Source organism: Sinocyclocheilus anshuiensis, unplaced genomic scaffold (assembly GCF_001515605.1).
Source record: "Sinocyclocheilus anshuiensis isolate Anshui unplaced genomic scaffold, SAMN03320099.WGS_v1.1 scaffold421, whole genome shotgun sequence".
Classification (NCBI taxonomy): domain Eukaryota; kingdom Metazoa; phylum Chordata; class Actinopteri; order Cypriniformes; family Cyprinidae; genus Sinocyclocheilus; species Sinocyclocheilus anshuiensis.
The window spans coordinates 844,626-867,352 of NW_015540859.1; the positions used below are offsets into that span (position 1 = coordinate 844,626).

The 22,727-nt window shown below is 37.0% G+C and overlaps 1 protein-coding gene across 1 annotated transcript in view; it reads right to left on the reverse strand.

Annotated features, from left to right (window-relative positions):
- Window positions 1–9,317: 9,317 nt before the first annotated feature.
- LOC107687949 (nucleolar protein 10-like) overlaps window positions 9,318–22,727 on the reverse strand; it is a 26,789-nt gene continuing 13,379 nt past the window's right edge. Inside the window, exons 14-20 of the mRNA XM_016485444.1 lie at window positions 19,640–19,720; window positions 19,439–19,537; window positions 18,224–18,310; window positions 17,930–18,097; window positions 16,607–16,929; window positions 13,370–13,472; window positions 9,318–9,596 (exon numbers count right to left, since the gene is read on the reverse strand). Of these exons, the coding sequence (XP_016340930.1) occupies window positions 9,318–9,596; window positions 13,370–13,472; window positions 16,607–16,929; window positions 17,930–18,097; window positions 18,224–18,310; window positions 19,439–19,537; window positions 19,640–19,720 (1,140 nt within the window). The remainder of the gene's footprint in view (window positions 9,597–13,369; window positions 13,473–16,606; window positions 16,930–17,929; window positions 18,098–18,223; window positions 18,311–19,438; window positions 19,538–19,639; window positions 19,721–22,727) is intronic.

The window sequence follows — 22,727 nt, forward strand, 5'->3', positions numbered from 1 at the left end:
CCTCTCTCAAACGCTTCGTTTTCTACAAAGTCCCTCCTTCCGACAAGCGCAGTCTGCTCTGATTGGCCAGCTGACCCAGTGCATTGTGATTGACTGAACACCGCCAGCACTCGTCGGAAATGTAACGCCCCTTACCATAATCGCGAGCTTCATCTTTCAAAATAAATGTAAAGACAGAGCCCGAAAGGGGAACAGAGTCGCGTGACAGACACAGTGATGAAGCTGGTATGTGTTTGCAGTACACAAGCCACGGTTAAGACAGCTGACTCCACTGTGATGTGACCCTGTCTCTCTCTCTCTCACACACACACGCGTGCGTATTTATATACTCACTAATATTTCCACATAGTGAGGTAGATATGTGGGGGCGTGTTAGAACGAGGCGTTTTAGGGGGGCGTGGCAGAGTCTTAACTTTGATAAAGAATATCTCTTTGGTTTTGAGACTTTAGTCTTTGCAACTTCAGGGATCTTATCTATTCACAATCAGCTTGTAACACTCCAAAGAGAAAGGAAAACTTGAAATCGCATCATATGACCCCTTTAAGTAAACTATTAAATAACGTCTACTGTTTATCTTTTCAGTTAAGAAGTAGAAGCAAATAATTTAACAAATAAACCACTATTTTGGCTATTCTAACATAATTCCACTTTTGATGAATAGCCTGTTCTATTTTGGCAACTTGTTTAATGAGTTAAAAGTGTAATGACTTTAACAATCAGTGTTATTAAGTTTAAGTGAAAAGAAGTGGATGGATTTGCATGGCTTTTCTCTCTGTTACATCATGTCTCAAGAGCTTTGTGACCACAATCTTCTGCGGTTGTACTTAAGCCCCAGTTCAAGACAAAATGCATTAGATTACATATTCCCCTGCTTTTGATCTTTCTAGGCTATGGCTTTAGCAGGTGAGCGCTGACCGCAAAGTATAGGCCATTTATTTCAGACTTTTGCAACAAAGAGATGGTGCTGATCTCAATAAATGTCATTTATGAGCTGTTGAGAATTGCGATGGCTGTCAGCTTTCGTACTAGACAGACAGGCACGACGAGCGCCAAGACCCGGTGTGGTGAGATCTCTCTGTTTCTCGAGTCAGCACATTTCTCTTTTCAGTTCCTCCCGCAGAAAACCAGAGAGACAAAAGAGGGAGATCAGAAGGAAAGCACAAATGAGAGCAGGATCAAAAGAGGATAAACGAGGCCAGACGGAGTGCAAAGACGAGAAGCTCGCCATGATCGAGACCACTTTTTTACACACATGAGAGGACACTTATAGAGAATGACAAAGCGCTGCCAGAGATGGACTCATGGCCTTGTGAAAAAGAAGTGTGTGCACTTCAAATAGATAGTATATTTTTAAAAACTGTACTTGCAGATAATGTAACAGCAATGAAAAAAGGCCACTTAAGTGACACTTTCATGACTGTTTCTTAACACGCTTGTGCACTTTGCAATAATGTCAAATGAAAAGTTTTAAAAGTCAGTTTTAAAGTTTAAAGTACATTTTAAATCACCGTTTTAAATAATCTTTTGTGATGTTTTAAAGTGCACTTATTTGACTAACTCAATATTACAATTAAAGTAAATGTACTAAATTAAAATGTCATTACAAATGTGATTACAAATATATTTAAATACATTATATACAAGTTTCAATAGAAATTACATTATAGTATATTTTAGTTTATCATAAATGCTTGTCAGTACATTCACTTTAACCAGATTTTTAAAGAGAATAGAAGTAGATATGACAAAGATGTACTGAAGTCCTACGTAAGTCAAAAAAAAAAAAAAACATGCTTAAGTTCAACTAGTTGCATTTAATATAAATTATAATACATTTAAATTTTTCTAAACAGTTCCAGATTAAGGTTTTAGGAAAAGGAACTTTTTTTTTTTTTGGTGTTGAACAGAATAATATAAGGTTCCATAAAGAAGCATGCTTTGAAAGTGCTGTAGAACCTTAATGGTGGTGTTAAGAATGGACAATGTGAACCCTTCACAGTAAATAGGGTGAGCTTTGATTTCATGTTGACTTTAATAAGTGCTTGTGTTCTCTGGAATCGTTTGATCTGTCTGAACACAAACTATACAACAAATATGAGATGAAAAGTGTGATGAAGTGGACAGACGCGCACCTCCTTTTCCTAGAAATTCCCAACTTCCCTCTGGACTCTCCAGCACTGAGCCTGTAAATCCCAGTGCGGCCCTCAGACGGTCCCGGGCTCAGACAGTGACGTGTAGAGGGGCAGCTTTTTGACCCGGATCGCTGAGGGGGGATTACTCTGAATAAGCACACCCTCTTTTATCTGGCTGTGTGAAACCCAACCAAAACTCTTCTGTTCTTCCATATCATCCACTAAACACAAAATAAATTATTTTTACAAATTATTTTTTGTAATATAATGAGCTCACATATAGTTTCCCTGGAATTTTGCTGGACATTTATCTTGGACGGCTTCATTGTTTTCCTTCACATTTTATGTTGAGCCTAAAGGCCTGTTCACACCAAGACAAATATTTGGCACAAAAATTCAGTGCAGTAAACATTTTAATTTTATGTTAATGCATCTGTTAAGAATGACACAAACATTTGCTTTTCTCTTTGCCATTGCACTGTGAAGAAAACTGGGCAACCTATAAAATGCTCCAGGGATGACATAATTCCATTGTCCTGAAATCAATGGATGAATGGGTTTTTGGTTAAATGACTAAAATAAGGTGAACACAAGTTCAAGATATTTTCATGTTTTAATATATGACATAATTCATCAGTAATACCCTCTTGTGATTTTTACATTTACATTTAATCATTTAGCAGACGGTTTCATCCAAAGCGACTTACAAATGTTAAGAACAATAAAAGCAATCAGACCAACTAGAAAGCAACAGTATACAGGTGCAGTGACAAGTCTCAGTTAGTCTAGCAAAGTACACATAGCAAGTTTTTTTTGAATGAATTAGAAAAAAAGAATAGAATAGAATAGAATAGGTAAGTGCTAGTTTTAATTTGTCCGGGTGTTGACGTAAAAGATGTGTCTTTAGACATTTTTTGAAAATGCTGCTTGAATTGAGATAGGCGGGTCGTTCCACCAGCTGGGAACAGGCCAGGAAAAGGTTCCTGCGAGAGATTTTGTGCCTCTTTGGGATGGCACCACGAGGCATCATTCACTTGCAGAATGCAAGCTTCTGGAGGGCACTTAAATCTGAACTAGTGAGTTTAGGTATATTGGTGCGGAGCCAGTGATTGTCTTGTAGGTAAACATCAGTACCTTGAATTTGATACGGCGGCTATTGGCAGCCAGTGCAAACTGATGAAGAGAGGTGTGACTTGGCCTTTTTTTATCGGTTAATTGAAGACCACTCTCGCTGCTGCATTCTTGATCAGTTGCAGAGTCTTGATAGTACATGCCAGAAGGTCCTCCAAGAGAGCATTACAAGAGTACAGTCTGGAGAGAACGAGAGCTTGGACAAGGAGTTGTGTGGCCTACTCTGATAGGAAGGGTCCAATCTTCCTATTGCTGTATAAGGCAAATCTGCGTAGTAGCAATATGGTCTGTGAAGCTTAACTGATCATCCCTGGCTGTCCTGGAAGGAATTATGGTTGACGAACCTAGCTGTATAGAGAAGTTGTGATGAAGTGCTGGGTTGGCAGAGACCACGAGCAGTTCTGTCTTAGCAAGGTTGAGTTGAAGATGCTAGTCCTGCATCCATCCAGAAATGTCTGTCAGGCTGCAATGCGAACAGCCACCGTTGGATCATCTGGTTGGAATGAGAAGTAGAGTTGAGTGTCATCTGCCTGTTTCTGAGAAGTAGAATTGAGTGTCATCGCCATGTTTCTGAATGACAGATCCTAATTATGACATGTAGATGGAGAAGAGAAGTGGTCCAAGCCCCGAGCCTTGAGGAACCCCAGTACAAGAAGTTGTGACTTAGAAACCTTACCCCTCTAAAACACCCTGAAGGGTCTACCTGAGAGTTAAGACATGAACCACTGGAGTGCAGTTCCTGAGATGCCTATCTTCATGAGGATTGAAAGGAGGATCTGGAGGTTAACTGTGTCAAAAGCAGCAGACAGATCCAGCAAGATGACTAATGAGGATTTGGAAGTTGCTCTTCCCAGTCTCAGGGCTTCAGTAACCGAGAGCATATTAAGCCGCTATTGAAGCCAGAGTGGTTGTTGTCCGGGAGGTTGTTCTGTGTGAGAAACATTTGGTTGAGCACAACTCGCTCAAGTGTCTTTGCACCTTGAATGGAAGAAGGGATACCCGTCTGTAATTTTCTAAAAGTGCTGGATTTAGAGAGGGTTTCTTAAGGAGTGGAGTTAACCGAGCTTGCTCAAATGCTGTGGTAAATGTACCAGTCTGAAGAGAGGTGTTGATAATGTGACAGATGTAACTGAGTGCAGACATAACTGAAGAAGGAATGGCCTGAAGGATGTGAGTGAGGTTAGGATCAAGCGGACAGGTAGTAGGATGATTGGAAAGGATAAGTTTGGAAATGTCTGCTTCCGAGAGTGGAGAGAAAGAGGAGAGAGAGTGTATCTGTTGCTATGATGTGTTTGTCAGTTTGTGGTATGGAGAATTGGTCGCTGATTGTTCTTGTTTCATTTATGAAGAATATAACAAAGTCGTCAGCTGTAAAAGTCTTTGCACACTGAGTCCGAAATTCTGATTAAAAATTTTTGCAAGTTAAAAAATAAATACGACCTCACATTGTGTCAATCACATTTACACACTGCCTCCAAAACTTTCGTCCGTCATAAAAAAGATTTGGATCAGATTTGATTTTCTGCGCTTTCGCATCCCTAGCAAGCATTTTAATAGGAAAGGATGATGAATATAAAAAAAAAAACAACAACGAAAAAACGCATACAAAAATTTCGGACTCAGTGTGCAAGGACCTTAAGAGTTGATGAAGGAGGGGGGAGGGGGAGGAGGACAAAGAAGTGAAGAGACGGTTTTGCAAGAGTCCGAACAACTGTTAATTTTGTTGTGGTAGTATGTAATTTTAGCAGTGGAGACATTTGCTTAGAAGGAAGAGAGGAGTGACTGATATGAACTGAGGTCGGTAGAGTTTTTGGATTTGCGCCACTTCCTCTCTGCAGCCCTGAGCCTAAAAAAGAAACATTTTCTAAGACAGCCCTGCTGAAAAAAAAAACAGCATATGCTGGTTAGGTATGTTTTGAAGCATGGAAGCTGGTTTGAACTGGTTTATGCTGGTCCTTTGTTGGTCATGAGCTGGTTGTAAGCTGGTTATGAGCTGGTTACCAGCATATGCTGTTTTTTCAACAGGGAGGTACAGTAAAATGTTTTTAAAGGAAGAACTGACCAAAGATTAATGGTGGTGATGTTGGAGTAATGTGACCATGGTGTAGCTTGTTTGAAGTCTACATTTAGCTTTTATTATTGCCAATTGTATTTAGGCTTTAAAATCCATGAAAGTTGTGTTCAGTTATAAAGATTATCATGATAAGGAGAATATGCAAGAATCATCATCATCAAGAATCATTATCATCAGCTTATTTTCTACAATAATCCAAAAGTCAATGGAAAAAAAAAATAATATATTGTGTTTTTTTTCATGCGAACCATGGTGGAGCTAACTTCACTTTTCACTCCATATGGCATAACGAGCAAAGTCAAAAAAATGTAAGAGATATAGCAAAAAGTTGCATTTCATCACTTGCTCACCAATGGATCTTCTGCAATAATTTATTTAAACCAATAATCAATAAAAAGTCTTCCTCCATAGAAAAAGTCATCATGTCTGAATAAGGAGAGAAATATGCACAGATGAAGTTAAAAACATCTTGTGGATTATCGTGCTGTTTTTATCAACTGTTTGGACTCTCATTCTGACGGCACCCATTCACTGCAGAGCATACATTTGTGAGCAAGTGAGGGAATTCCAAATTTCTCCAAATGCCACTTGGTTTGATATTTTGAATATCAATGCAACGATAGTGGTACATTTTCAAATGTCCAACTGTGTATATTTTTTGCATGAGGGAAGAGCTTTCATAGAACAAGAAAATTATTTTGTCATTGCATTAGCTCTTTATAAAGGCTTACAGACTATAAAAATCTATTGATTACCCTAGAAGCATGTTTTGGCAGCACAACACCTGAAATTATCGCCTAATAGCTTGTTGCCTTTTATGTTCTTCGATCACTGGACACGAGCCTCTTATCAATTGCAATTACTGTAAAAGCATCTTTCCAAAGCAGAGCTCCAGCAGTAAAATGCTCTGTCCCTGCCAATAAATGAGAAATACGTCAGAATTACAACATTTAAGACCATATTTGTGCTCAGCACTTCTTGAAAGTCAACATAATGGGTGCCCAGCAGCAACTATGAATGTAACTGCACAGCAACCATAGAGACCAACTATTAACTTTAGTTGACAGGTCACAACTAGATCTTCTAATTTATTTAATAGTATTATAAAGAAACGTGCTATTTTTTTTAAGAAAACTTGTTAGGCACTCAAGGCTGTGTGTAGTGGCAAATTATGGCCTTTAGTTGTGACTATATTCAGAATGTATATAATATGATTGCATGTACCTGATTGCTAAAATAAGGTAATTAAAACAAACTCTGTCAACACATTTGCTTGATGAGAATGGTTTGGCTATTGTAAGCATGTGGTTTGTGCACTGATAATGTCATCCTGCTCTTAAAACAGACACGCTGAAGCATTTTCCTAAAGGGGAAAGTAGAAACAGCACATTTCTAAACCTCTTCTAATATTGCTTTGCAGGATTAAAGACCCAAACCCAACTAAAACCTCATGTGGTCTATTTTTCAGGAACTGATGAGATCTGAAACAATAATATTTCAGTATCATTGAAATATTTACTTAAATTTTTATAGTTAGTTTATATTGCACATGACATCTTGTACACTGTAAAAAATGACCGTGAATTTAACGGTAAAAGACTGTAAAAATGCTACAGTAAAAACCTGTTAAATGGTTAACGGTAAATTCCCCTACTATATACGGTGAAAAACTGTATTGGACATTACACCGGTTTTTTACCGTCAATTTTACGGAATTTGTTTTACAGTGTACATTTTACAGGTTGCCTTTTTCAAAAGACATTTTTCACAAATAAAAAAATATGAAAATAAACCATGTAAATAAAGTTGTGACAGCAGTTTTTAAATGTATGAACATATAATAATAGTAGCTTCGGTTGAACCACTGATGTCACATGGACCATTTTAATGATGTCCTTACTACCTTTCTGGACCTTCAACGTGGTAGTTCTGTTGGTGTCTATGCAGGGCCAGAAAGCTCTTGGATTTCATCAAAAATATCTTAATTTGTGTTCGGAAGATTCTTGCAGGTTTACAACGACATGAGGGTGAGTAATTAATGACATAATTTTCTTTTTTTTGGGTGAACTATCCCTTTAAATTCTTCCACACCAAAATCATCCAACCCTGCCTTTATGGACCTTGCTTTGAGAGCAGTCATGCTGGAATAGAACTTGTTCACACAAAGTTGAAACATTTCAACACAGGTTTCCGCTGCTCCAGAGTCCAGTGTCGGTGCATGGTTTTTATTCTTGGTGATGTGAGGCTTGCATGCTTCCATGAAGCTCCTGCCACACAGTTTATATGTTAATATTATGCCAGTGGATGTTTGGTTCTCTTCAGCTCTGGAATCAGCAGAGCACTCGGTGACCTCGCTCTGTGACATTACATGGTCTTCTGCTTCGAGTTGCTGCTGTTCCTAAGATCTTCCATTATCCACTTACAGTTGAAGGTGGACTATCTAGCAGGAGTGAAATTTCACAAACTAATTGCAAAGGTGGCATCCAATCACACTACCATGTTTGAATTCACTGAGCTCTTCAGAATGAACATATGTGCTTTTTTGCACGTTTGTAAATGCAGACTGCATGTGCTTGATTTTATTCACCTGTGGCAACGCATCTGATTGAATCTTCTGAATTCAACAATTAAAGGGATGGTTCACCCAAAAATGAAAATTACCCCATGATTTAGTCGCCCTCAAGCCATCCTATGACTTTCTCCTTTCAGACGAATAAAATCGGAGTTAATTAAAAATAGTAAAAAAAAAGATTTTGAAGCCCAAAAAAGAGCATCCATCCATCCATCATAAAAAGTGCTCCACATGGCTCCAGGGGGTTAATAAAGGCCTTCTGAGCGGAATCGATGCATGTAAGAATATTATCCAGATTTATAACTTTATAAACCATAAACTCTGTAGGTGTAGTGTAAGCTCCGGTGAGAATAGTTTTGATTACAGCAAAGGAAAACTTCTCTCTCCTCTTGGCTTATATTGAAATCCTCCGACATTTTTCTTTACTAATCTTCGTTTTGTTCCTCTAATTCATGACAGGTGCTTTGTTTTGCTCTCTCCTTTGCGCTTCAGCGTTCATCACTTCTCACCGGAGCTTACGCTACGCCCGTCTTGCTCATCCGCAGAAATGCCACTCTCACGTGAACGCGCGAACGAAAGTTAGCAGAAGATTACAGTTTATGAAGATGTAAATATGGATATTACTCTTACAAAAATGCATCGATTCACTTCCGGAGGCCTTTGTTAAAGCCCTGGAGCCATGTAGAGTACTTTATATGATGGATTTATGCACTTTATTTAGCTTCAAAATCTCTACCACCATTCACTGCCATTCTAAAGCTTGGAAGAGCCAAGACATTTTTTTATATAACTCCGATTGGATTCATCTGAAAGTAAATCATATACACCTAGGATGGCTTATGGGTGAGTAATTCATGGGGTGATTTTCATTTTTGGGTGAACTATCCCTTTAAGAAGTGTGTCCCAAAACTTTTGTCCATATAGTGTATGTAAAATGGGACATGGCTATGTTTGATTTTGGTCAGCCTCTGTGCTGCTGCGGTTTTGTATGAGTCAAACCATGATTTCATTGTTAAACCACTATGAAGAATCAAAAGCATTTTAGAAATGATCAGCACTAAAAGTGAATCGATGCTGAATGAGAATTGATTTGTGTGTGTAAATCAGAACAGGACAGAGCAGATGTTGATAAAAAATGTTTTATGGTTCTTCACAAAACACAAGGTCCTGTTTAGACTGCAATTGATAGACTGCAGAGATGTTGTGGAAAAAGGGACGTCTGACACACACACACACACACTCTCTCTCTCTCTCTCTTAATGTGAATCATTGACAGCATCTGTAATGGAACTGTCTCTTGAACACAAAAGTGGTTCCTGCAGATGTCTATGATGATGATCAGACACATTTTAAGGCTGTTTTAAAAGTCCTGCATATCAGCATCCATGAGGACGATCAGTCCTGAGTTTAAAAGGGTCTCCTTCCTCTTCCACCACCTCTTCCTCCTTCGCCACCTCTTCCTCTTCCTCCTCCACTGCCTCTTCCTCTTCCGCCGCCTCTTCCTCCTCCGCCGCCTCTTCCTCCTCCGCCGCCTCTTCCTCCTCCGCCGCCTCTTCCTCCTCCGCCGCCTCTTCCTCTTCCTCTTCCTCCCCTGATAGAATGTAAGTGTCCAGCCGCCCGTCTGATCTTCCTCCTCTCCTCATGATGGTCTCGTTCAGCCTGCTGTTGAAATCGCTGCCTCTCCGTCTGATGAAATACAAGTATAAGAAACAATTCACGTCAAAGCCAAAATGATCCACAACTTTTTTTTTTGAATTTGTTCCGAAAGGTTAAAAAAATGTCTCGGCTGCATCTGAGCAGCGTTGAGTTGTGACTAACTAAAAGCAGTGACACAGTAGACTTACAGTAGCACAACAATAGCTCAGCTGTTTTAAAAATAGTGTGGCTTTTCCACTAACAGAGTAGTGGTCACACAACTCACTCAAGCTGTAATCAAATGCGTTCGTTCTCTCTCTTTCAAGAAGTACTGGAAAACTTGATTCATTTTAGTGATTCATCAGCGTTCTTTAGTCATTCTTTTGTTTGTTCAGACTCTTCATGGAAATAAACCCGTTCAAAGAAAGGTCCCTGCATGGCATTTTACATTATTTATAGTGAAATACAGCTTTGAAGTTAGCACTGCTGTCCATCAGTTTATTTTTACTCTGTTCTAGTTTTGATAGTTTGTATAGTGTAATTTATCTATTCAAGCTTACTGAGGTCAAATTAACTAAAACAGGTAGAAAAGCAACCACTGCTTAAACTTGGAGAACTAAATTCCGAACAAATCCACTGAGAACAATCTAGTGTTTTAATTCTTTGTCCTATTGTGAATGTAGCACAACCACAGAGAACAAGCAGGTGTTTTCATGCAGACACCACATTTGCTGAAGGAATAGTTTGTCCAAAAAAATGATCAAAGTGTACTTTTATTTTAAACTTTAAAAAAAGCTGTTGTTTTTCCACAAACAGAGAATGGTTGAGACGGTCAAGAACAAGTGTTTTATACTGCCAATGAAAAGATTGGGGTCACTGATTTTTTTTTTATGTCAAGATGTTTTTGTTTACCTAGCATAGGCAGCATTTATGTTATCAAAAATATAGTAAAACAGTAATTGTGTAATATTATTATAATTTAAAGTATCCTTTTTATGTGAATATACTGTAAAATGTAATTTATTCCCGTGATTAAAGCTGAATTTTCAGCATCATTACTCCAGTCTTCAGTGTCACATGATCTTCAGAAATCATTCTAAGATGCTGATTTACTGCTCAATTATTGATTTTACTAAATTATTATTGCTCAGTTATCAAAAACGGTTCTTATCGCCAATGCTGAAAACAGTTTTTGTATACAAAATATTTTTATGGAAAACTTTTTTTTTTTTTTTCCAGGATTCTCTGAGGAACAGGAAGTACAAAATAACAGCATTTCTATGAAATATTCCTTATATTACAATCCTAAACATCTTTACTGTGATTTTTATTTAATGCATCCTTGCTAAATTAATGTCTTAAAAAAAAAAAAAATGTACTGACCCCAATCTTTGAACATGAATTGTGTCACGCTTCCTTGAGAACTACAGCAGAACGGGTAAATCATCACTGAACAATTACACAAGCTATTAAATGACTTCAGAAGACTTGGATTATATTGCATGAGTCATATAGACTACTCAAACTATCCGGCTGCTAAAATATTTTCAGGTCCATTTAACAACCCAACAAAGCAGCTAAGTGATTTTGTGTGTACGACAGACAGGAGGAGTATGGGAATTAAACGGGCGTGCGAGCAGTCAAAGGACAGAAAACCACGGTGAGAATTCAGGGCATACAGAAGCCATTCTTCAGTCTTTGCTGTGAGTCAGCAGAAATCTGAGCTGGGAATGAGTCTGACCCAATTTGACCACACCATAACCTTCATTCGACCAAAGACAGAACAAGATATCGCAGTAACAAATGAAAACCCATTCAGCATTCTTCACCTTGCATTCTGCAGATGTTTCAGATGAATCATCAGTAGAATCAAATGAGTGGAATAAAGCCTCAGTCTGCACAGGTGGCCATCTTCATTCTTACCTTTTTGAGAGTGAACGTGAGCTGTTTGCTTCCAACTGCTGTGTCACTGAGGTTTAGCCTCCCTGAGCTCTGCTCCCGCTGGAGTCGCTCCTCCAGAGACGTCCTGAGTGAGGTCAAACAGTGTTACGTTCAAGTGTGAATACACAGCAATTGAGCAAAATAATGACCAAAAAAAATAATAATCATCTTTTTACTTCTGTAATGTGACTTGAAAATCTTTAACAAGAGAAAATAGTGAAGGGAGGACTACAAACATTTCTCAAAAGCCTGATGATCATGTTAGATATACTGTACATATTTTTTAGAAATTTACATATATTAATATTAGATTCTTCTAAAAAACGATATCAGTCGGAAAAGTTATTACGTTGTAACTAACAAATGTGAAGACAAACTATTTTTCCTTAATAATAATGTGCATTCAGGAAGCGTTCCCAATAAGACCACAAACACGTATTAATAATGCAAAATAGAGTCAATTTTGATTTCATGTTGACTTTAACATGGAAAACCCCTGCTAGGTTAAGTGTAAATGATTCACTGAGTAAAACCTCAAGTCTGAGAGCGTTACACGATTGTCTAGCACTTTTAAACCCATTAGGAGGTTCAGGAAGACGTGCTCGCTATATATGGCACGTTCACTAACACGTGTTACCTGTCAATAATCCATCCACTGCACGTCAAACACGGTTAGGACGGGACAGCCATTACTGACCGACACCGAGTGCTAGTATAGCTGTTCTAACAGCAGTTATTAATATTAAAGGGCACGTATCATGAAAATAATAATAAAAAAAAAATCTACATTTTCCACACAATCAGAAACTATGGGTTCAGTGCGTTTAGAAACTTATAGTGCTGCACGATTAATCGAATGCGATTGTCATGCGCATTTTGTTAAAAAAGCCGGTTCTGTAATCAGCAGGACAGTAATATTGTGAAATATGATTACAACTTAAAATAGCTTTAGTTTATTTGAATCTATTGTAAAATGTAATTTATTCCCGTGATTAAAGCTGAATTTTCAGCATCATTACTCCAGTCTTCAGTGTCACATGATCTTCAGAAATCATTCTAAGATGCTGATTTACTGCTCAATTATTGATTTTACTAAATTATTATTGCTCAGTTATCAAAAACGGTTCTTATCGCCAATGCTGAAAACAGTTTTTGTATACAAAATATTTTTATGGAAAACTTTTTTTTTTTTTTTCCAGGATTCTCTGAGGAACAGGAAGTACAAAATAACAGCATTTCTATGAAATATTCCTTATATTACAATCCTAAACATCTTTACTGTGATTTTTATTTAATGCATCCTTGCTAAATTAATGTCTTAAAAAAAAAAAAAATGTACTGACCCCAATCTTTGAACATGAATTGTGTCACGCTTCCTTGAGAACTACAGCAGAACGGGTAAATCATCACTGAACAATTACACAAGCTATTAAATGACTTCAGAAGACTTGGATTATATTGCATGAGTCATATAGACTACTCAAACTATCCGGCTGCTAAAATATTTTCAGGTCCATTTAACAACCCAACAAAGCAGCTAAGTGATTTTGTGTGTACGACAGACAGGAGGAGTATGGGAATTAAACGGGCGTGCGAGCAGTCAAAGGACAGAAAACCACGGTGAGAATTCAGGGCATACAGAAGCCATTCTTCAGTCTTTGCTGTGAGTCAGCAGAAATCTGAGCTGGGAATGAGTCTGACCCAATTTGACCACACCATAACCTTCATTCGACCAAAGACAGAACAAGATATCGCAGTAACAAATGAAAACCCATTCAGCATTCTTCACCTTGCATTCTGCAGATGTTTCAGATGAATCATCAGTAGAATCAAATGAGTGGAATAAAGCCTCAGTCTGCACAGGTGGCCATCTTCATTCTTACCTTTTTGAGAGTGAACGTGAGCTGTTTGCTTCCAACTGCTGTGTCACTGAGGTTTAGCCTCCCTGAGCTCTGCTCCCGCTGGAGTCGCTCCTCCAGAGACGTCCTGAGTGAGGTCAAACAGTGTTACGTTCAAGTGTGAATACACAGCAATTGAGCAAAATAATGACCAAAAAAAATAATAATCATCTTTTTACTTCTGTAATGTGACTTGAAAATCTTTAACAAGAGAAAATAGTGAAGGGAGGACTACAAACATTTCTCAAAAGCCTGATGATCATGTTAGATATACTGTACATATTTTTTAGAAATTTACATATATTAATATTAGATTCTTCTAAAAAACGATATCAGTCGGAAAAGTTATTACGTTGTAACTAACAAATGTGAAGACAAACTATTTTTCCTTAATAATAATGTGCATTCAGGAAGCGTTCCCAATAAGACCACAAACACGTATTAATAATGCAAAATAGAGTCAATTTTGATTTCATGTTGACTTTAACATGGAAAACCCCTGCTAGGTTAAGTGTAAATGATTCACTGAGTAAAACCTCAAGTCTGAGAGCGTTACACGATTGTCTAGCACTTTTAAACCCATTAGGAGGTTCAGGAAGACGTGCTCGCTATATATGGCACGTTCACTAACACGTGTTACCTGTCAATAATCCATCCACTGCACGTCAAACACGGTTAGGACGGGACAGCCATTACTGACCGACACCGAGTGCTAGTATAGCTGTTCTAACAGCAGTTATTAATATTAAAGGGCACGTATCATGAAAATAATAATAAAAAAAAAATCTACATTTTCCACACAATCAGAAACTATGGGTTCAGTGCGTTTAGAAACTTATAGTGCTGCACGATTAATCGAATGCGATTGTCATGCGCATTTTGTTACGATCTCGATTCCATTTCGATTTATCGTGCAGCCCTAGAAACTTAGTCATTTCTAGATCCCTAATCATTTCAGTAGCACAGGGCTGATCATTTTGTGAGTCAGTATAATGCAGCTTTACGCACAAGTCTTCAATACGTACTTGTGTCTTCAATATGTGAGCAATCAATCAGTTTGAATGCAAGGGTTAGTGCACGTGCGCACATATTGACATTTTTTTAACGTTTTATGCGACGGGCAGCAAGTGTATGTTAGGTTATATCCCGCCGGTTCATATGTACGTATCTAACCTCCGAACCACGCAGTAGATTCGTTCTGAATGAATCTCTTCCCAAATCGTCCCTCCCTAACATTTCCGTCTCGTTTTTATTCTTTGACAAAAATGTCAATAGATTTACGTCATAGTTGTTGTCATTCAAAGAGAGTTTTAGTTCGTTATCGTCTCGTTGTCGTCTGTGAAAAAAATGTCGAAATGATAAATTATTCGTCAACGAAATTAACACTGCCGGGTTCATCCTTCCGCCTGTACACATAATTTATGTTTTTAATAATCTGAATACTAGATGTGTTTTTTTTTATATCACGTCTCCTTCCACAAAGCCGCGTTAAGATTTTTCCCCACTGACTTCTTTTGAATTTGTTCTGATTAATTCACTCATACATTAAGTGACCATTTCTAATGATTACATCTTTATGCCAGAAGGTGGTGACAAATGAATGTCTTTCATGTTTTTTGAGTGAGTTATTGAATCACTGAATCATTTTAGGCGGTCAATTGGACACTGCAGACGTGACAGGATTAAACTAGTTTAATTTGCTCAATATTTTTGAATAATTTTTATTACATGCTTGAAATTGAAATGAAATATTTTCAAAATGCATCCTTTTTTAATCTGAACACAATCTTAGACATTCTGCTTTCAGATGTTTTTTTTTTTTTTTTGTTAGTTTGGGACTTTGGATTAATATATGTATATAAATAATTACAAACATTAATTTGTTCTTATACTTTAAAACATTAGATAACTTATTTCCCACAAAGTAATCTAAAATGGCACATGGTGGTCAATAGGATTTACTTGTATATTTCATTAGTCTTTCTCCTAGGCAGGCCTGTAAGAGTCTTTGGCTTTCTGGTGGACTCAGGCTGTGATTTCATTATTACTCCTAAAGTACAAGTAATTTGGCTTAAAACAGTTTGGAGGACCAGGTTCAGTAAACACCTTATTATTAAAGCATACCAGACAAGCAGAATATACCCCAGTATATGAATGCAATGCGCTGAGTTGCACGTTAAGCGCTTTCTTGGGATAGAAAACGCTTAACGTGGCTTCGTGGAAGGAGACAGTGATATTAAAAAAAAACACATCTAGTATTAAGATTATCAAAAATATAAATTATGTGTACAGGCAAGAGGATGAACCCAGAATATGAACGCAACGTGCTGAATTTAAGCATTTCCTCCCATAGAAAACTGTTAGCTATAAAGAATAAATGCTTAAGGTGAGACTTTGCACGTTGCGTTCATATTTTGGAGTATATTCTGCTGGTCTGTAAATGGTATACGCTTTATTAATAAGGTGTGTATTGAACTTGGTCCTCCAAACTGTTTTAAGCCAAGTTCATTTGTTTTAGAATGTCCTATTTATCCTTAGACCACTATCCTGTGACAAATATGTTTATAAAGTCATTAAGTTGTAAAATCATAATTTTGACTTTTAAGTCATAATTTCGACATTTAGACATTTAAAGTCATAATTTCGACAAAGTCATAATTTCGACTTTTTAAAGTCATAATTTCAATTTATCTCGTAATTGACAAACCATAATTTTGACTTTTTATCTCGTAATTACTACTTTTAAAATCATAATTTCGACTTTTTAAAGTCATCATTATGACATTTAAAGTCATAATTTCGACTTTTTAAAGTCATAATTTCGACTTTTTATCTCGTAATTATGACTTAAGTATGTCATAATTTCGACTTTGAGGCATGAATTTTTTTTCTTATGTGGTGGAAATGGGCTTCCATACATTTGTTATTGTTTGACTCAATTTTTTTTATTTTATTTTTTTCCAGAAAACAAGACTTCATATCTTCAGGCAGCTTGCATCTCAGTTAAATTTATCTTGACTTAAGGATGTTCAGATATTTATATTGGTAAAAAAAACAAAAAAAAAAACAGAGAAAGATTTATTTTTTGCATTCAAAGACATAATTTCATCATTTTCTGTTCGAATTTAAGAACTTAATTTGTGGAAGGGTGAATTAAGACTTTTTAAGACCCACACAAACCCGGTATAAATGGTTTTAAAATGATCTAAGAGTATAACTCACTTCTGCATCTTCTGTTTGCGGGCCACATCGCCGAAGCTGCGAAACTCCTCTCCTGCTTTGATCTGGTAGAATCTGGGCTGGTTCTGGCTCTGGTTCTGAGGCTCCTGCTGGCGGTTCCTGACTGGATCAGAGCTCTGTAAGCTGGTTTCTCGGTCCTGTTGCCTCCTCTCTTTCCTCTGGTTGAACGTGCGCTCCCGCTCCTCTGCCCGTATAAGACGGCGCTGCTCCCTCACTTCCTGCACCCAGCTCTTATCATCATCATCAGAGCTCTCCTCTTCCTCTGAGCTGCCACGGCCTTCCACCTCCTCCTCTTCCTCATCCTGCTAGTGAGATCAAGACAGTTAGAGAGAAATCTCAATGTGACATTTACATGTTGCACTTGTTACAAAGGTTTCTTGGTGGTATTTTTTATAATTTTCACAATCAGAAGCTCTGTTCACAAAACCGTGAGACCTGCCTTCAGAGCTGGTCTAGTGATTGATTACATGTTCTCTGGATTACATAATCAGATTCCAAAAATTGAGTACTCATAATTAGAGTATAGTACATTTTAATGCTCAAAATCAGATTACAGTACATTTTTTATTGATATTATTCACACAATGGCAGTATTTCATAATTCATAATTGACTGATTCTGAAAGACCTTGAGCGTGTAATGTCATTATTGGCTGTCTATTAATGTTTGTTCATGAAATGCAGGGATTCCCAACCATTTTTGTCAGCCAAACACCATTGAAATGATACTTGCAATATTTCTGAGGAAGGTAATATTTCAATAATTTAACACATAATTGCATGTTTACAGTTCTCTGATGTTGATTAATGGTCACACATTGACATGGTAAACAGATAAAAAAAGGAAATAATTTCTATTTTTAGTGATCAAGTGTTTAAAAATGTATTTGACATTTTATGATTTAATTAATTACTAGCATTTTATCAACAGAGATTACATTACTAACTACAGTTTTCATAATCAGTAATGAACTACAATTTGTAAGTAATCTACCCAGCTCTGTCTGCCTTGCTGTCTAGATCAGTGATATTTCAGTATCAGTGACATACGCAGATTTCATTAATATTTCTGAATTAGTTTTTATGTTTTAGTTTTGATATTTTGTTTTCATTTGAATTTCAGTTAAAAGCTTTAGTCCTTTTGTTGTTGTTGTTTTTTGTCATTTTTAGCATTTTATTTTATTTTTTTACATTTACACATCCCCAGTTGAGTTGTCACGACACTGGGATTTCTAACTTTGGTACAATACCTTGAACAATATTTATATTTCATACCTTTTTCAATTCAGGAAGGAAAAAACTGTACCTGTTCCTCTTGCTGAACAATCTGGCTGAGTTTCTGCCTCCTCTTTTCACCCACTTTAGACACGATGGGGTTGAGCAGCCGGAACTCCTCGCTTCGCACATCCACCTGGTAATCAGGGTTCTCGAACATCACCTTGAAGCGGTCATCCGTCAGGAGATTGGCTACGGCCTTGAGAGAAAAACAGATAAGAGCAGAATGAGAAAAGGAGTGAGAGAGACAACAGAATTAAAACAGTTGACTAAAATATTTCTGTATTCCAGCAGTGTGGAAATGAGTCAAAGAAACATTGCCCACATTGCCCTTTTTCTTCTTCTTCTTGGTTGAAAGCTCACTTTCCTCCATGAGTTTCATGGCCAGATCCTTGTTGACCTTGGGCAGCTTCTGTTAGAGAATGACGGAGTCAAAGCACTGATGATAACAGACTATGAGAACATAGTTAACAGTTTTATTCACTCAACACTAGGGCCCGATGTGGAAAAAGTGTATGGACAAAATGGCGATATGATCTAGTGTCTGTGAATATTGTGCTGCAAAAATACTGGTTTAAATATGAAGCCTGCACGTCTGTCTGTTTTCATCTTTTTCATGCATACTGCAGCATACTCATTACATGAGCACATAAAAACTTCAAGTTCATCTCCAGAGCTGCTCTGGATTTACATCATTTTATTTGTGAAAACTACCATCAATTACAGACACAAACTCAAAGATCTTCACTACAACACACCATAATAAATGTTTGGCTTAACTTGAACAAATTGTGACAGGAATATATTATACAGCAGAATGTACTTCTCAAAGTAATAATTCTAATAATAATAAAATGATAAAAGTAATATCTCACAATTTTTCTTACATGTTTTAATTTTAGCACTTTGTTTGGCAAAAAAAATAAAATAATTAAATTAAATCAATTTATTAACTAATTATTTTTTTTTAATAATTCATGTTTTATGAGTTAATTTGATTACCACTGGCTTTGAAAACTGACAAGACAATGCTTCTGAAAAATAAAACATTTCATAGGGTCCTATTATTGTAAACATTTGAATAAACTATTAAAGTGGTTATATTTTATGATTTCAAATGATTATTAAAATTAAAATTAACTATTAAAATAGAATAAAATGGAAAACGTGGAATTTGGGAAAAATAAAATGAAATTTAGTAATGGGGTCCATATGGCTAAACATTTAATAAAGTGTTGTTAAATTATGTAAGTTTCATAATTTCAATTAATTACACATGCTTTTTGATTACTAAAATTACTAAATGGAATAAGCTGGAAAAAAATAAAAATAAAACAGATTTCATAGGGACCCAGCACAACACTGGCTAACTAAACAGTTCTTATATATATATATATAAAAATAAAATGTATATATAGAAAACATGCAAGTTTTTGTAACAAGATTTATTTTCACCAATACTTCTGTGGTCTTCATCTGCCAGGTTTACGCATAGCTGAGATAAGCACGCACACAGGGTGAATGTGTCAACAAGCATTACCTTGAGCTGCACTCTCTGAGCTCTCGACTCCTCGATCTTCTGCCGGATTCTGTCCTTACGGTACTCTTCATAGGCAAACGGGTTCGCCATGGTCTTCACCTGCACCAATGCACAGGAATTAAACATGAATCATCATTTAAAGAGCAAAAATGTTCAAACAAACAACATAACGTGAACAAATGCTCAGACCCAAATCCGCACCTTGTGGTAGAGCCTGATGTCCATGAAGAAGCCGTGCATGTAGGCCCTGAGCAGAGGCGAGCCAATCAGATGCGTCAGACCTTACAGGAGGAAAAAACAAGCGAGATATTAGGAAATGCAACAAAAGTTCAAGAATCACAAAGAACACCACATTTAGAACAAATAATATAAGCTGCTCGGTTGGTCCCAATCCACTATGTTTTGGGTGTATATTCCACCCTCAAGTTGTTTCAAAGCTGTATGAGTTTCTTCCTTCTGTTGAAAGCAAAATAAGATATTTTGGAGAATGTGGGTAACCAAACAGTGGTTGGTTCCCATTGACTTCCACAGTATGGAAAAAATACTATCTCTATCTAAGTCAATGGCTACCACCAACTGTTGCTTTCAACAGAAATAAGAAACTTGAGGCTGAGTAAATGATGACAATTTTCATTTTTGGGTGAACTATCCCTTTAAACCTGATTTAATGTGCAAATGCCATAATATTATAACAATCTATCAAATGAAGTGGACAAAAAGATATAATGTTCAAAATAAAGACAAGTATAGACTGACTTCATGCATCCACTAAAAATCACTTTGGCACCAGATTAAATGTCGCGGAGCAAAAAAAATAAAAATAAAAAACCGTAAAAGATTATTTGCTTAATGCTAGTGCTGGGTCATTGTAGTGTTTCCTAAACATGCACAGTTTATCTGCTGGATAATCTCATGCAACTAAACCCTCAGAGAAGAGACACAACAAGTGCACTAAATACATCACCTGACATTTGTAAATAGACACTCCGATCACCAAAACACCAGCACCCTCAACCCAATGCTGTATACAACAGACTGCATGACAAACCTGCTTATATTGTATTTCCATGGTTTTAAAATCGCAAGGTTCAATGAAGACATGCTAAAGCATTTAAAGAATCCAGCTGACCTTTGTCTATTGAGCAGGGATGAACTATTCATTCAATTACACTCTTTGAAAACTTTTACTGCTATCAGGAAAGAGGCTGATTACACAACAGAGAAAACACAAAACTGACCCCAGACCAGCAGTATGACACACGTCTGTCTGAACAGATCCGAACCCAGAGCATCTCTGCTGCAAATTACAAACACGTCTCTGTGACAGACCAGGCTGCAACATTTCATCACAGTTTACTGTTATTTTGATTTCTTCTATTATTATGGCTGAGAAACAAACCAAAATGTAAAACCTTTTTCACACCTTCGTTATTCTTTGGAACACAAATTAAGATATTTTTTATATTCTCTCATTATTTTCATCTATCCATTGAAAAAGCCCACGTAACCAACATTTTCAACAACATCTAACAATGTCTTAAAGAGATTGAAGACACGATCACCTCACATGATGAACAGATTTAATATAAGCTTTTATGCAGAAACACACATCATCAACACACATTCAAATATGGTAAATGGATCAACCGTACTTGCATGACCTAAGAAAAAAACTTGCATGACCTAAGAAAAAAACTTGGTTTTCCATATATGTGTGCTGCATGTGCATTCATCAATATTTATACATGCATAAAAAATAAGAAATAAATTAAAATCGTATCAAATAAAACTTTATCATATAAAGCTATTGTGTGATCAATGTTCAATGGTTCAACGTCCACTGTGTTAATGAATGCTACTGCAAACCATTTAGGGGGTGGTGCAACAGTACAAACTTTGCCTGGATCTCGTGTACATCTCGATAGGTTTAGTTTAAATGTATTTCTTGAATTTCTGCACCAGCGTTTTCAAAATTTGTTAAATGAGGGAAGTTTCAGTTACTACGACTTTTGCCAGTGACGGTGACATGGCCAGACAAGAGACAGAGCGCTCACTAGACTCTAGTCCTGTTACACAACCCTGCCATTCTGCAGCCCTCCATGTCACATAACCCACTGCATCACATGCTGACGCCGGCATTCTCGCTTCGATGGCTTTCAGCCTCACCCTGCTTCATTCTACTACGTTAATAGATCATTAGCTCATCCATGAACATGATTTCTGCCCGAATCCCGTCGGATTGCTTCGGCTGTGGGGATGAAGACGACAACTCCCATGATTCCACACTCAGTCACCAAACTACGCCTTTGTCTATTTGTTTATTTTGAATACGCGCCCTCTAGCGGCGAAAATTTCATTTTGTGCCAAGTTGGTCAGACTTTACAGAGAAATGCACCCGGAAGGCCAAAACCATCATCAGAAACCCTTCACACACTTCTGCCTTCTGGGAAACAATGCAGAACATTGTATGCCCACACAACACGACTCAAAAACAGATTTTACCACAGAGCAGTTGCTCTATTGAAAACCCCACCTTCCACAGGGACCTAGAGACCTCAACCACTTCCCCACATACTGACTTTTAGTGCAGTCACCTTACTGTGCAATATTTCATTAGGTAAAAGTCTTTGTTTATCATGGTCAAGATGTCAACTATACTACCCAGTGAAGACCTTGTCTGAGTCCTCTGCACAATCTGACTTTGCTGCAGCTTAGAATTAAACTGCTGGTTTCGTCAAAATTATATTGCAGTATCTCAGCATCTATTGCATTGTTGTCCTACATTTACAATTTTCATTAATACTGTGTAACTGAATAATGAAATCCTATTTTTTTTTACATGCATTTATATATTTTTATATTTTATAAATAGTTATTAAATTCGTTTTTTTACATTTAAAATAGCAATACAAATGAATGATGATTAATAATATAATTTGCACTACCATTCAAATGTTTAGCGTTGGCAGGATTTTTCATGAATGATGTTTATTTGATCAAAAATATAGTAAAATGGCAATACTGTAGAATTATTACAATTTAAAATAACCGGGTCTATTGCAATATATATTTTGTCAATAATATATGCTAAATCTAAAGCTAAATTTTCAGCATTGTTACTCACGTGATCTTTAAAGGTCCCATGACATGCTGCTTTTTGGATGCTTTTATATAGGCCTAAGTGGTCCCTAGTACTGTATCTGAAGTCTCTTTCCCGAAATTCAGCCTTGGTGCAGAATTTCAGCCACTACGAGCCAGTCCCACAATGAGCTTTCCTTAGGACGTGCCA